This window comes from Gracilinanus agilis, chromosome 3, assembly GCF_016433145.1.
Source record: "Gracilinanus agilis isolate LMUSP501 chromosome 3, AgileGrace, whole genome shotgun sequence".
Classification (NCBI taxonomy): Eukaryota; Metazoa; Chordata; class Mammalia; order Didelphimorphia; family Didelphidae; genus Gracilinanus; species Gracilinanus agilis.
The window spans coordinates 207,723,078-207,737,716 of record NC_058132.1 but is presented as its reverse complement, the minus strand read 5'-3'; the positions used below and the strand labels follow the sequence as shown (position 1 = coordinate 207,737,716).

At 40.8% G+C, this 14,639-nt stretch overlaps 1 protein-coding gene across 1 annotated transcript in view; it reads right to left on the bottom strand.

Moving 5' to 3' along the window:
- SORL1 (sortilin related receptor 1) overlaps positions 1-14,396 on the bottom strand; it is a 246,842-nt gene extending 232,446 nt beyond the window's left edge. The window contains exon 1 of the mRNA XM_044669646.1: positions 14,091-14,396. Within this exon, the coding sequence (XP_044525581.1) occupies positions 14,091-14,396 (306 nt within the window). The remainder of the gene's footprint in view (positions 1-14,090) is intronic.
- Between the last annotated feature and the right edge of the window lie 243 nt (positions 14,397-14,639).

Genomic DNA, 14,639 nt, shown 5'->3' with positions numbered 1-14,639 from the left:
ATCATATGCCAAAAAACAGACAACTGTGTGATATATTACAAAATATATAAAATACTTACATAGAAAGAATAAGAAATAGAAATGTTAAACGTCTCAGTCTCAGAAAAAGAAATTGACTGACAAAAAAAGAACTCTTAAATTTTTTTAAAATACCTATGAGTAGCTAGATTAACAAGCAATTTCAATCAAACCTTCAAAGAATAATTAATTCTAATAGTATACAAACTATTTACAAAAATTTGGGGGAGAGTCTACTAAATTCCTTCTACAATACAAATTTGGTCTTGATGTCTTAAATCTAAGATAGTCAAAACAAAGAAAGAAAATGAAATCTCTAATGAATGCTGATAAGAAATAGTTAAATAAAATATTAGCAGAGGTGCAACAGCAACATATCACAAAGATTTTATACTATGACAAGGTTGTATTTATACTAGAAATCCAGGAGTCTTTCAATAACAGTAAAATTATAGACATAATTAAATTTAAGAAAAACCAGAAAATAAAATTAATAATGTTGATTACATTAAATTAAAAAGTTTTAGTACAAACAAAACCAATGCAATCAAAAATAGGAGGGAAGCAACAAATGGGGAAAAAACCTTTATAACAAAAACCTCTGACAAAGGTCTAATTAATCAAATTTATAAGAAGCTAAATCAATTTTACAAAAAAGCAAGCCATTCCCTAATTGATAAATGGGCAAGGGACATGAATAGGCAATTTTCAGATAAAATAATCAAAAGTACTAATAAGCATATGAAAAAATGTTCTAAATCTCTTATAATTTGAGAAATGCAAATCAAAACAACTCTGAGGTAGCACCTCATGCCCAGCAGATTGGCTAAAATGACAGCAAAGGAAAGTAATAAATGTTGGAGGGGATGTAGCAAAATTGGGACACTAATGCAGTGCTGGTAGAATTGTGAATTGATCCAACCATTCTGGAAGGCAATTTGAACTATGCCCAAAGGGCTTTAAAAGACTGTCTGCCCTTTGATCCAGCCATACCAATGCTGGGTTTATACCCCAAAGAGATCACAGGGGAAAAGAGTTGTATAAAAATATTTATAGCTGTGCTCTTTGTGGTGGCAAAAAATTGGAAAATGAAGGGATGCCCTTTGATTGGGGAATGGCTGAACAAATTGTGGTATCTGCTGGTGATGGAATACTATTGTGCTCAAAGGAATAAAGAACTGGAGGAATTCCGTGTGAACTGGTACGACCTCCAGAAAAAGAGTGAAAGGAGTAGAGCCAGGAGAATATCATACACAGAGGCTGATACACTATGGCATGATAGAATGCAATGGACTTCTCTACTAGCTGCAATGCAGAGGACAATTCTGAGGGATTTATGAGAAAGAGGACTATTCACATTCAGAGGAAGAACTGTGGGAGTAGAAACACAAAAGAAAAACAACTGCTTGATCATATGGTTCAATGGGAATATGACTGACGATGTAGACTCTAAATGATCACACTAGTACAAATATTAATAATATGGAAATAGGTCTTAATCAATGACATGTAAAACCCAGTGGAACTGCTCATTGGCTATGAGAGGGGTTGGCAGAAGGGGAGGGAAAGACCATGAATCATGTAACCATGGAAAAATATTCTAAATCAATTAATTAAATAAAATTTTTCCAAAAAAAATTAATAACCAGAAAAGCAAAAATCATAAGGATATCAGCAGATACAGAAAAGGCTTTTGAAAAAATATAACTATTTCTATTAAAAAAAACAAACAGAAAAAACACAAGAATATCTTAAGAAAAATTTCTTAACATAGTAAGTAGTATACATCTAAAATCAAAAGCCAACATTGTGAAATGAGCAAAATTTTGAGGCCTTGGCACTAACATCAGTGGTAAAGTAGGTAGGGTCCATTATCACTATTATTTGATATAGCACTCGAAATGTTAACTACAGCAATAAGACAAGGAGACAAAACTGAGGGAATAAGCTATCCCCATTTGATAAATGATTAAAGGATATAAACCATTTTCTATGAAAGAAATCTAAGATATCACAAGCAAAAGAAAAAAATCATTACTAGTTAATGAAATGCAAATTAAAGCGATTCAGACTGGCAAAGGTGACTAAATAGGTAAATGACACATGCTGGAGGGGATATAAGAAAACAAGCATATAAGATGCAATATTGTGGAGCAGTTAAATTAGTCCAGCCATCCTAGAAAGCAATTTGGGACTCTGACCAAAAAGTTTCTAAATTGCATATGTCCTTTGATCTGGTAATGATACTACTAGGTCTCTATCCTTAAAAAATAAAAAAAAAAAAGAAGAAAAGGTTCTATATGTACAAAAATATTTATAGACCCTCTCTTTGAAGTAACAAAGAACTAGACATCACTAACTGAAGAACAGCTAAACAAATTATGGCATAAGAATAAAATGGAATATTATTATACCATAAGACATGGCACAAGGTACATTTTCAGAAAAATCTAAGAGTTATATGAACTTACGAAAAGCGAGACCAGTACTATATTTATTCAATACAATACAAGAAAAAACAACTTTGAATGACCTAAACACTCTGATCAGTGTAATCATCCACAGTTCTGGAGAACTGGTGATGAAGCATGCTACCCACCTGAAAGAGAGATGATTATTCAAAACAGAGAATGAGATTCACATTTTTGGATATAACCAACGCAGGAATTTGTTTTGCTTAATAGTATTTGTCATGAAAATTTTGCTTAGCTTTGCTTTTCAAATGAGAGAGGAAGGGGAGAGGGAACAGCAAGGAGCCTAGACAGGGTTCCCCCCCACAAAAAAAAAAGAAAGAGGGAAAAGAAGGAAGGCAAAAAGGAATCACAGACAAGGACAACTCTTAAAATTACATGATTATTTATTACATACTTAAGAAAAACAAATTCTGTATAATACAATTCATGCTTCCATGGACAATCCCCTTCTTCTGTACATGGAAATTTTTTTGGCTTTATTTGATGCTTAAGTTCAATTTTTTAAAAGCAAACAAAAGTCTTTTAAAGCATCATACATTAAAAAATGAGAGTAGAAGGGACCTCAAAGGGTCATTATAATCCAACTCCCTAAACTTGCAAATAAAAAAGCTGAAGCTAATAGAGAAGTGATTTGTCCAAGGTCACAAAAACTGTTAAGGAATTTAGCTCCTTTTGACTCCAAATTCAACACTCTTTCACTACACCAAAGTGCTTCTAAATGATTTCTGAGGTTCTTTTTGGCACCAACATTTTATGATTTCATATGTGCATTGGATCTAAAACCCCAGGATCTAAAACTGTGAAGAGGTGGAACATGTAGGGAAAAGAGAACTGGATTTTGTAGTTAGAACACCTTGGTTCAAATCCTTTCAACGGTGTGACCTGGAGTCAATCATATACTTATTGGGCTTCAGCTTCCTCCTTGGCAAAATGAGATGGCTGAGATAAGTGACAGCTAAAGTCACCTTTAGCACAAACACTAAAAGGTCTGTATTCAAAGCACTCTCTGTGCATCTGTCTCTCCCTCCCTCTCCAGCTCTCTGGGCTCTCTCTCCTGTTGTCTCTCTCCCTACTTCTTTCTCTTTCTCTCTTTTCTTTCCCTCTGTTCATCTCTCAGCTTCTCTATCTCTGGCCTTTTCTTTCTGTGTTTGTCTCTCTCTGCCTGTCTCTATCCCTTTCTCTCTGTGCCTCTGTGCCCGTGTCTCTCTGTTACTTTCTGGCTGCCCACCTCACCCCCCACCCCTTCTCTCTCTGGGAAAATCTCTCTGCCTCTTTCTTTCGATCTCTATCACACACACACCCTTTAAATTCTGAGGCTATACAGACTGGGGTTTTCCAGCTCCAAGACCTTGCTTTCTCTCTATGCCTGTTTGTGATGGAAACAAGGGCAGTATTTACTGTTACTATGGCTGCGAGGCTGGGACGATTTCTCTCTTGGGTAAGGAATAAGTCACCTTACCTCTGGGAAGAGGAGGGAGAACTGAACCAAACAGGAAGGATGAAAGTCCACCTGTACTACCAATGCATCAGGCCAAGAAAGAGATGTTTCCCAGCAACTGGCCAGCAGGCCCCTGGCTGCTTCCTGTCATTCTTGCTCCCCTGACCAAATGGACTATTGGAACCCTGACCCTCTTCAATTCCCTCTTATTACTGTAGGTCAATAGCAAAGAAATGCCAGATATTGGAGGAGGTGAGGTGGCACAATGCAGAATACACTGAGCAGAGAGTCTAAAAGACTTCAGATTGAATCTAGTCTCAGACACTCCCTGTGGGAGCTTAGGAAAGTTATTTGAACTTTTTGCCTCAGTTTCCTCATCTATAATATTTGAATAATACATTACCTTCTCAGTTTGTTGCAAAGAGAAAATAAAATGATGTTTATAAAAAATTTACAAATCCTAAAGCACTATATTAAGTCTAGTTAGCAGAAATGGGGAAACTGAGGCTCAAAGTGCCTAGGGCATACAGCAATGGAGGTTAAGAGCCTGAGTACTGGAGTCCCATCTTGTCCAGAGAGCCTGTCATGTTTTTAGTATTCTACTTCCCAGGAATGTTGTGAGGATCAAATGGGATACCAACTGTAAAGCCTTTAGCACAGGGCTTGGCACACAGTAAGTGCTACACAGATGCTAGTTAGCTATTATTATTCTCAGTCAGTCCAAGGATAAAAAGCAGTCCATGCCATTTCTTCACTGAAGGCCCAAGGTTTGCAGGTCGATATGCCAATGAATTAGGTCAAAATTAACTGCAGCTCATTTCAGACCACGGGAAATTGATTTCTGCATCTACGTGACCAGAATGAATATGCATTCTGTCAATGTATATATGTCCTTATGCTTGTCAACCAAGAGAAATCTTTCCCACCCCTAAAATCCACATTTTTTCCTAAACTCTATTCCCAAATGTTCCATATACTAAAATCTTTTTTTAAATCTTTTGCTTTCCAGTAAGCACAAATCTTGACTCCCCTTTCAAAATAAATAGGAAGTCATTTTTTAAAGCAAGATCTTCATACTAGCCCCCCTTTTATTGATTTTGATGAAATCAGTTTTCAATGCCTTCTGTGAATTATTTTAAATAATCCCAGTTTTAGAAGCCCAAGCCACCCTTCCCTTTATATCTACTACATGTCCCACAATAGCCAGCAGGTTTTCAAGTAAAACAAATTTATTTTAATATTAGCATAAGCAACATATAATTAGGAAGGTAAATCTACTTCTCTCAAAATCAAATTCATTCAAAAGATATCATTTTTAAAAATTATCTGCTCCTAAGTTGTTTTTGCCCCTGGGCCCACTATTTAGTCCTTTAAGGTAGATAATAGTTAACTGTCTTTTGTGTACAAAAATGACACTACTAATAGTGATTGCTATTTGTAAGTGGCTGAATATACCCGCAGTATAACCCTAAGACCTTCCCACAAAGCTCTGACACACAGACATTTGGTATCTGCCGTCCAAATCACTGTTTCTCATTCTTGGAACCCAGATCTCAAAGTGCTTTTACAAGCATGTTATTAACCTCACTTTACCAAGAAGGAAAACCTCAGAGTACAAATTAAATGCACAGAAGTGTATATTATGTATGTATAACATATGTACAAATACATACACACATATATACATAAATGTATATATGTATTGTATATATAAATGTCATGGTCTCAGTGCATAGAATTATGAGACCCAGGTTAGGATCACCATGGAGCTCATGAATTTAAATCTATTTATTCTGATGTTTTCTAACCCAGCACAGGCCTGCCTCTAATGAGAGAATTGTATGTGGAATTTGTCCTCAACCCTTCCTTAACCCTCCTCCAAAATTTGCCATTTCTGTTGGCATCACTCTTTCCAGTCTTCCTTGGAATTTTTCCTACATATCCCTGGGCTCTTCCCTGTCCCTTGACCATTAGCTGCAAAGTCTTCTCAATTCTTCTGCCACCGTGTCTGTGGCTTCTGTTCTTTTCTCTCCATTTCTCAGCCTCATCCTCTTTTGCCAGAACTACTAAAATGGCCTCCTAATGGGTCTCCCTGACTCTATTCTCACCCCAGCGCCTCCCATCCATCACCCCCACTGTTGCTAAAATGATTTTCTTAATACTGAGTTCTAACCATGCTGCCACCACCCCCTTTCACAAATCTTCAGGGGCTCCCTATACCTCTACAATTGAATATGAATCCTTAAACCTCCACCATCTGGCTCCCCCTGTCTCTGTGGTGTATTTCATATTATTCTCCATCACCAACTCTCCATCCATTCTACCTGGCCTGCTAGCGATTCCTCACATGCCAGATTTTATTTCCCACCTCCATGACTTTGTGCCGCTGCAGCAATGGAATGAGAGGCCTCTTTTGGCGACCACCTCGGCAGCCCTGAGAGAATCACATCATCTCTGAGGGCCTCCGTGTCTTCCTTTATAATAATGAAGGTCTTGGAGCAGATGCCCTCCCCTGTCATCCCAGGGCTCATCCTAGGATTCATGTCTAGGTGGCCTCTCTCCTCCTGGCTGCCCACTCCAATCCCAAACTTCCTTCCAAGCATGATTTCCCTCCCTCTAGCACCATCTTGTTCCTCAGTCATTCTTCCTCCTGAAAAGACTGTATGATCTTATATTTTCTTACTATGGCCATTTTTCCCAAGGAGAAGTGATTCCATGAGGGTGACCATACAGGCTATTCTGTTTGGTCTTGGATCCTCAGACCCCAGCACAATACCTTCCACAGAGCCATCACTTAAAAAAATAGTTATTGTGTGGAATTGTGGAAAGTAAAGCGTTGGGGTATTCCAGAATAAGAACCTTCTCCTCAGATGCTCCTAGTCACGGGGGAATGGTTTCACAGACAGCAGACCCATAAATGGTCAGGGTGGAGGGGCCTCCCCCTGAGCAGGGGGTTCTCTGGGGGCATCACTCCCCAAAACACCAGCCAATGGCTCACTGATTATTCACAATCATGAAACCAGTATGAACAAAGACGCATGCACCTGGACACCTAGGCCTCCATGGGAATGGGGGCCTGGATAATGGAAATCCTTTACTACTATAACTCAGACCCATAGCTCATTCTGTGTGACCCAGGTGTGTATGTGGGGTGGGGGGCCTCTGCTTCTACCTCTGTAAAGGAGAGCTGGGAGGCTCAAATGAGATCCTACAGGACAAAAGTGCCCAGCACACAGCAGGCGCTTACTAAACGCTTTGTCCCCTTCCTTTGCCCCAGGATCTTTTTTCTATAACCAACTCAGCCCAGCCCCCCCCCCATTCCAGGCTGTATAAGGGCTCCAAATTGGGGAGCTGCAGGGGGAGAAAGGAGAATGTGGCCCCTGGATGGGCATCCAGCAGAGGGGCAGGACAAAGGCCTTGAGGGCTCCTTCCATCACTGAGAGTCTCTCATCCTACTTCTTACCCCTAAAATAAATTTCACAGCCGAGCCCTCGGCTCTTTGGACCTGTAGAAATAGCTTCCCTACAACATCATGCCCTTTTCACTCACCCAGAAACCCCCAAGATTGGCTTCTCCCCTCCCTGGGGGAACACACAGGCTGGGCATCCCAGTTTTAGGCTCCTTCTTTCCCCTGGAGCTTACATCAGTCCAAAATGATGGAAAAGGAGCCCAAAGACAGTCAGCATTCCACTCCAAAGGCCTTCCTTTGTTTGGGAGCCTGCCCCATAACCCACACCTTATTTTCAGCCTCTAAACAAGGTCTGGAATCCTACCTAGCCACTAAAAAGGACAAATTATGTATGAAGAGAGTTTGCTGGGAGAAAAACAGACCCACAGCTCTACCTGGGGATTCCAGGAGACTTCCCTCAAAACAAATTAATAGCAAAACTTAACTCAATCTGGTGGCTTTGCTAAGAACTCTTATGGATTAGAATTCTCTATTTTATGCCTTCTGTTTTTTTAAAAGCAGACTTGTGATTTCACTGGTGTAAAGAACTACCAGGGGGGAAATCCCCTCTGAAAAGGCAAAGGGATGCCACTATCAAACAATGCAAAGTCTTAAAGAGAATTGCCCACAAAGGTTGAGGGGCACAGGAGTTAAAAACCACAGTAGCTAAAGCACCAGGCCTGGAGTAAGGAGGACCTGAGTTCAAATCGGATCTTGGCCACTTCCCAGCTGTGTGACCCTGGGCCAATCACTTACCCATAATTGCTTAGCCCTTACTGCAATTCTGTCTTAGAACTAATCTTAAGAGAGGAGGCAAGAGTTTAAAAATAAAATAAAAAGGAAAAGAGAGAATTGCCTGGGACACAGAGAAGTTAGAAAACTTGTTAGGCCTAACACAGCCTTTCATTGAGTACGAGGCAGACTCTATCTCGACTCCAAAGTTAACTCTGTCAATTGTTCCCAGACTGAATTGCTAAACAAACTTAATAATAATAATAATTCACATTTCTATAGCACTTTAAAGTTTACAACCTTTTCACAACAATTCTTAGAGATGAGAAAAAGTATTACTATCCCCATTTTATAGGTGAAGAAACTGGTACTCAACAAAGTTAGAAACAGGCCATTCAATGTTGCTGCTAGATCAATATCTGAAAGAGATCAAAAGCAGAGGAAAATGATCCATATGGAAAAAATATTCATAGCTGTTTTCTGTAATAGCAAAGAATTAGAAATTGTGAAGATACCCATCACTTGGGGAATGGCTGAACAAGTTTTGGTATATGAATGTGAAAGAATACTACTGTGCCATAAGAAGTGATGAAAGGGAAGGTTTTAGAAGACTGGAATGAAGTGTTGCAAAATAAAATGAGTAGAACCAAGAGAAGAATTTAAACAATAACAGTATCATAAAGATAATCAACATTGAAAGGCTTAAGAACTCTGATCAACACAATGATCAAGCACAATTTCAAAGGTCTTATGAAATATGCTATTCACCCCCAAATAGAGAACTAATAATGGATTCAGAGTGAAAACTGAAGCATATTTTCTTTCTTCCTTTGTTTCTTTCTTTCCTTCTTTTGAGACACAGCTAATGCAGGAATTTGTTTTGCATGACTACACAAATTTTAATGGGTTTTGTTTTTCTTGCCTTCTCAATGAGTGGGGGAGGGGAATAAAGAGTGAAAGAATTCAGACCTGAAAATTAAATTAAATTAAAATTTTTAAAAAAGGAAGGGGAAACATAGAAAAAAATTTTAAATAAAGGCCTCTAGTAACATAACTAGCAAAAACTAGAGTTTGGATTCAAAACTAGGTCTCCTGATCTCAAGCCCAATATTCTAAATAATTTTTTAAATGGCCCGGGATAAACTGGAGTTCCACTATCCCATGTTTACTACCTGACCATCCATCACACCATAAGAATCTATAAAAAACTGGTGGTCATTATGTGAAACATCTGGCTTATAATACAAGATTCCTTCCAGTATCTCTAATGTGCCTCCCCAAGACCTCCTTTCTCCAGGGAGTAGAATCCCTAGGCTGTTGGGGGTCTCCTCTGAAAGGAGGGCAGCTCTGCACTTAAAAGTTGAGCAGAGGGGAGGGCAGCTCTGCACTTAAAAGTTGAGCATCAGCCTGCTGCCCACCTGCTCATAGCCTGTCTTCCAAGCCCTTCTTCCAAGCCAACTCTTCTCATGCTGTCTGCCTTTCCTCACCTGCAGCTTTCCCAAGTCATCCCCCGCCCCCAACTCTGTCTGATGACATCTTTCCCATCTTCGAGGCCAGGCAGCTCAGGTCTCCCCTCTTCCATAAAGATTTCATCTCCATTTCCTATCTATGTCATTTCTCCTTCCTCAAACCACTCACAGACTCCATTTGCACTTCTCCTGTATACTGATCACATAATAATAATGACTGTGATTATTATTGCTAGCACTTATATAGTGTTTTAAACTTTGCAGAACACCTTACAAATATTATCTCATTTGAACCTCATAACAAACCCAGGAGACAGATGCTATTCTTATTACCAGTTTGCAGATGAGAACACTGAGACTGACAGATTAAATAACTCACTTGGGGTCACAGAACTGGTAAATATTGGAGGTAGGATTTGAACTCGGATCTTTTTTATTACAAATCCAGCAATCTATGCACTCTGTGTGTGTGTTTTATCCATATAAGACAACTACAGTAACTCTATATCAGCACATATAATAACATATGCAGTTATATATAACAATATGGCATATAAGACTCTACAGAAGACTACGTGTAGCACATATGTACTTAACTGTGGAGTGGACGTATCCCTCCTCAATTAGATTATCAGCTCATTAAGGGTAGTGACTATGTGTCATTCCATTTTTCCCTTTATATCCTAATCTCTGCCATAATGTATTGCATGATAAACATTTGTTGAATTAGTATGAACAGAAATATCATCAAATTGCTCTCACATATAGCTGTTTTGAATATGTGAATGCATTCTAATATTTGTCATGCACATATTTTTATAAGAAAGTAAAGGCAAATGTATAACCCATTGGAATAGCTTGTCAACTCCAGGAGGGGTATTGGGAAAAGAGGAGGGAGACAATAAGAATCATGGGACTACGGGAAAAACATTTTAAATAAAATTTAAAAAATAATAAAGGCAAGAATTGTCTTCCCTATGTTAAAGATGTGGAAACTGAGGCCTATGTTAAACTGACTGACAGCCCAAAATCCTAGAAGCTCTGTAACTGGAATCCAGGGCAATGAAATGATGCAAAGCACATCAGCAGGCCTGAAGTAAAGAGGGCTCATCTTCCTGAGATCAAATTTGGTCTCAGACACTTAGTAACTGTGTGACTCTGGATGAGCCACTTCACCCTGTTTGCCTCCATTTCCTCATCTGTAAAATGAGCTGGAGAAGGAAATGACAAACCACTCCAGTATCTTTGCTAAGAAAACCCCAAATGAGGTCATGAAAAGTTGGACACAACTGAACAACAAAAACTGGAAGCCAGATCTTCTGACTCCAAGCCCAGGAGCTGCATCCTCCTGAAAGGACTGCTTGTCTTCTTGGGACTTAATCCTCCTTGAACATAATGTCCCTGCTGCTGGTGATTTCAAGGTCACCCCGGATTTTATGCTTTCTCTGGGTGCTCAGGAGAAGGATCCCCACTGACCAGCAGCTCCTGCAGCAACAGAGGCTGACATCAAACAATGCTGAGCCCAGCATCTCTGCTTTCATTGGAGCTACCCAGAGAAACCCAGCTGACCCCTCTTGGAATGTCAAAAGGGCAAGTGGCTGCACATTCTTGGCGGTCTTCAGAACCTGGCCCTTCACTGGTCCACCTCCCCCGTCCCCAATTACACAAGCTTCCAATAAATCTCTGTATAGTTATGGCTGTTTTTGTCTACATTTATTGGTTTCTGCCTCTTGTGTTTATATGTCTAAAGCAGCAAGTGTCTCAGCTCTTCATTAAACTCTTAAGTCCCCAAAGGCAGGAAAGAGATCTTCTTCCCCAGTGAGCTCTTTTCCTCCTCCTCCCAGAGTTCCTACAAAGAGGTGCAGGCCATCATGAATATTCAGAGAGTACTGTTGACTGACATTAACTCCTTTAGGCTGGAAGGTAGAGGAAAGGAAAGAGTTGACAATTACAGAGCTGGTGAAAGTAATTTGAGCTTAACAATAGCCCTTTGAGGTGGATGCTATTATTATCCCCATTTTACATAGGGGGAAATTGAGATTTAGGGGATCATTAGACCTGACCATGTGTCAAATAGCTAGGAAGTTTTCTGTGGCAGGATTTGAACACATAAATCTTCCTAACTCCAAGTCAAGTGAAGCTCTCTATCAACTTCAACATGCTTCCTCTGAGATGTAGGCTGTCTCTATCTCTCCTTTTCGAACCTGGACCTCACATACCATGAACTTAGATGAGAAAAGAAAATTACATCTTTATTTTCACTAACCTTTAATTTCCTCTGTAATCTTAAGTATTTTATTTTAAGTATTTAAAAGCATGAGTCTGAGAAGGGGTCCACAGGCCAGACTGTCAAAGGGGTCCATGGCTCAAAAAAGGTTAACAATCCTATTTCAGTAGAACTATACCAAATATCTCAAATGACTGTGAATTTGATCTTCTTTGCTCAGAATACTGGGAAGAAATTCTGCATATTCCTTCAGTCCCAATCAAGAACTTCTTACTCACCTCTAACCTAAATCTTTTATGTTACAGATTGAGCCCATTTTCACATTTCCTAAAGGAAAAAGAGAATAGTAATTTTGTAAAGCAGCCAGGGCCTGGAAAAAGCTTCCTGTTCTTCATGTTTTGGGATAAAAATGACAATTTTCCACAATTCTTCTAGAGTACTCACTCAATTCTAGAAAGTCCCAGTGGTTAAAAAAAAATTTTTTTTTTTAAATAAAGCTTATCAGATCACCCTGGGTAGAAGCGAAATTCACCTTAGCTACTCCAGGCCCCAAAGACTTTACAAAAATCAAACCTAGGAATAAAAACTGTATCCATATATTTAATACAAAGGAAAACCTTCTTCTTCATCAACCTAACAGTTGCAAAGCAACTTGGATCTGGAGGAGGCTGCTGTGTTCTTCCCTAGGAAGACTGACCCATAATTTTCAATGAACCAGTCCACTAGGAAGGCTCACTTGGCCCTCCCACACATGGCTGATGTCAGTGTCCCTGTTCTGGGTCTACGATTTGACTTTAAGAACTTCAGATGGAGAAAAAATTGGGATTCACAAGAGAAGTGAATAAAAAAAGATCAGTGCATTTTGCATATATGCAAGTTATATAAGAATATACACAAAATCTTATCTAGAAATGCAGGGAAAAAAATAAAACTAAATGCACTCAGTTACCCCAGTATGCATTCCATCATATATCAATCTATATTAACAAGGTAAGCTTTTACTTTATTATCAAAATGGTACAGTCTGGGGGAAGGAATAGAGAGAGAAAAATAATAGGATTTCAGCAAACAGGAGCATAGATTCAGAGTTAGAAGGGATGCTAAGAGGTCATTTTACACATGAAAATAATAAAACTCAGAGAGGCTGTTAATTGTCCAACATCATACAGGTAGAAAGTTAATGGACAAGTCAGTACTTGAAGCCAAATCTATAGCTCTTTCTCCTGAACCACAATTCAGTCAGCTCGGCTTCTCTTTCTATGTGTGACCTTGCACAAGTCACTGAATAAACTCAGTTTTCAGTCTCTCCTATAAAACAAAGGGATTGAACAAGAATATCTCTTAAAGTCCCTTATAGATATAATTCTGTTTCTATGCTTCTATAAATCTCCTGGGGAAAAGGAAGGCACAAAAACTAAGAGGCTGAGGCAGCAGTCACAGCCCAACACAGGCCCCAGTCCTTTAATTTCTACTTTGAAAGGGAAAAAACTCATTTATAAGAAAGGTGAATGTTACCACCTCCACTGTCTCCTCTTTCCTCCTTTGCCCACTGTCTGGTTTTGCTGATGTCAATCTTAACAGCAAGAATAGGGAGTCTTATGAGGCCATAAAAGATCAAATTTATTTTGCCATCTCCCATATTAACCTGTTCACCATTCCTTCCTAACAGTGGGTTAGTCATAAAATGAAATTAACGTTGCTTATGATCTAATAAACCCCACTGCTTGGCTAGTAATTAATCATTCACTGAATAATCAAGTCTCCAAATTATTTCATTTCAGTCAAATCCTACAAGTAATAAAGCAGAAGATTGTTATGCAAACTGGAGCCTTTTTTTTAAGAAGATAAAATATTAAGAAAAAAATTCCAAACATAAAATTGACTCTTACTTCCACCCTCCCAAAGAAGAGGGATCATGCTTTAGGGGAGGGGGTGGTCTCCCACCTTAATTATGGGTAGAAGTTAAGTAAGTGCCCCACACGACCTCCTTCCTCACCCGGGGTCTGAGAGGATTTACTGCCACTGCGGGGTGCTGGCTTCCAACGCCCACGGTAACCAACTAGAGCGAACCCCTATTTTATCCTGGTGCAAGGACCAAGTGCATCGTGAGGGTCCACAGGCAGCAGGACCAGTTGCACACGACAGTTCTCTTTGCAAAAGCAAGAGAACAGAGAGGGCATACTAGCGGGTTACCTGGGATGCATTTGTCCCCCAAATAATAAACAAACAGGAATGTCATTGCGACTGGACTTGGGATGCATGGAGGGCCAGCGCAGACACTCACCTGTCCGTACACCTTCACAGGCTCGGGCTGATGGGCAGCGGCGCTGCGCCTTGTCCGCGGCGGCCGCAGCTCCCCGGCTGGCCGGCTCGCGCCCCCCGCGGCATCCCTTCCGCCACTGTGCCCGGGCAGCCACGGCTGGCCCACGCCGCCCTGCAGCACGAAGAAGCCCAGCTCTTGGGGTAGCGCGGCTCGGCCCCCCGCCGACTGCAGGCTCCGGGTCTCGGTCAGAGCCCAGGGGGGGAAGAGCGCGATGAGGGCGAAGAGGAGAGAGAGCCGCGGCTCCCCGCAGCTGCTCCCCGTCGCCATGTTCCGGCGCTCGCTGGCGCAGGTGGCGCCGCCGCCAGGAGAGAATGTGCAACGAATGGGAGGCCCCGCGAGCTAGAGAGCGAGAAAGCAAGCGAGCCAGCGGGCGGGCGGGAGGTGAAACGGAGGCGGCTGCGGCGGCGGCGGCGGCGGCGGCGGCTGCCGCCTGCTGCTCCTCCCCCGCCTCCGCGGCCGCGGTCCCGACTCCGGCTCCCGCGCGGCTTCCGCGCGCTCCCGGGGCCGCTC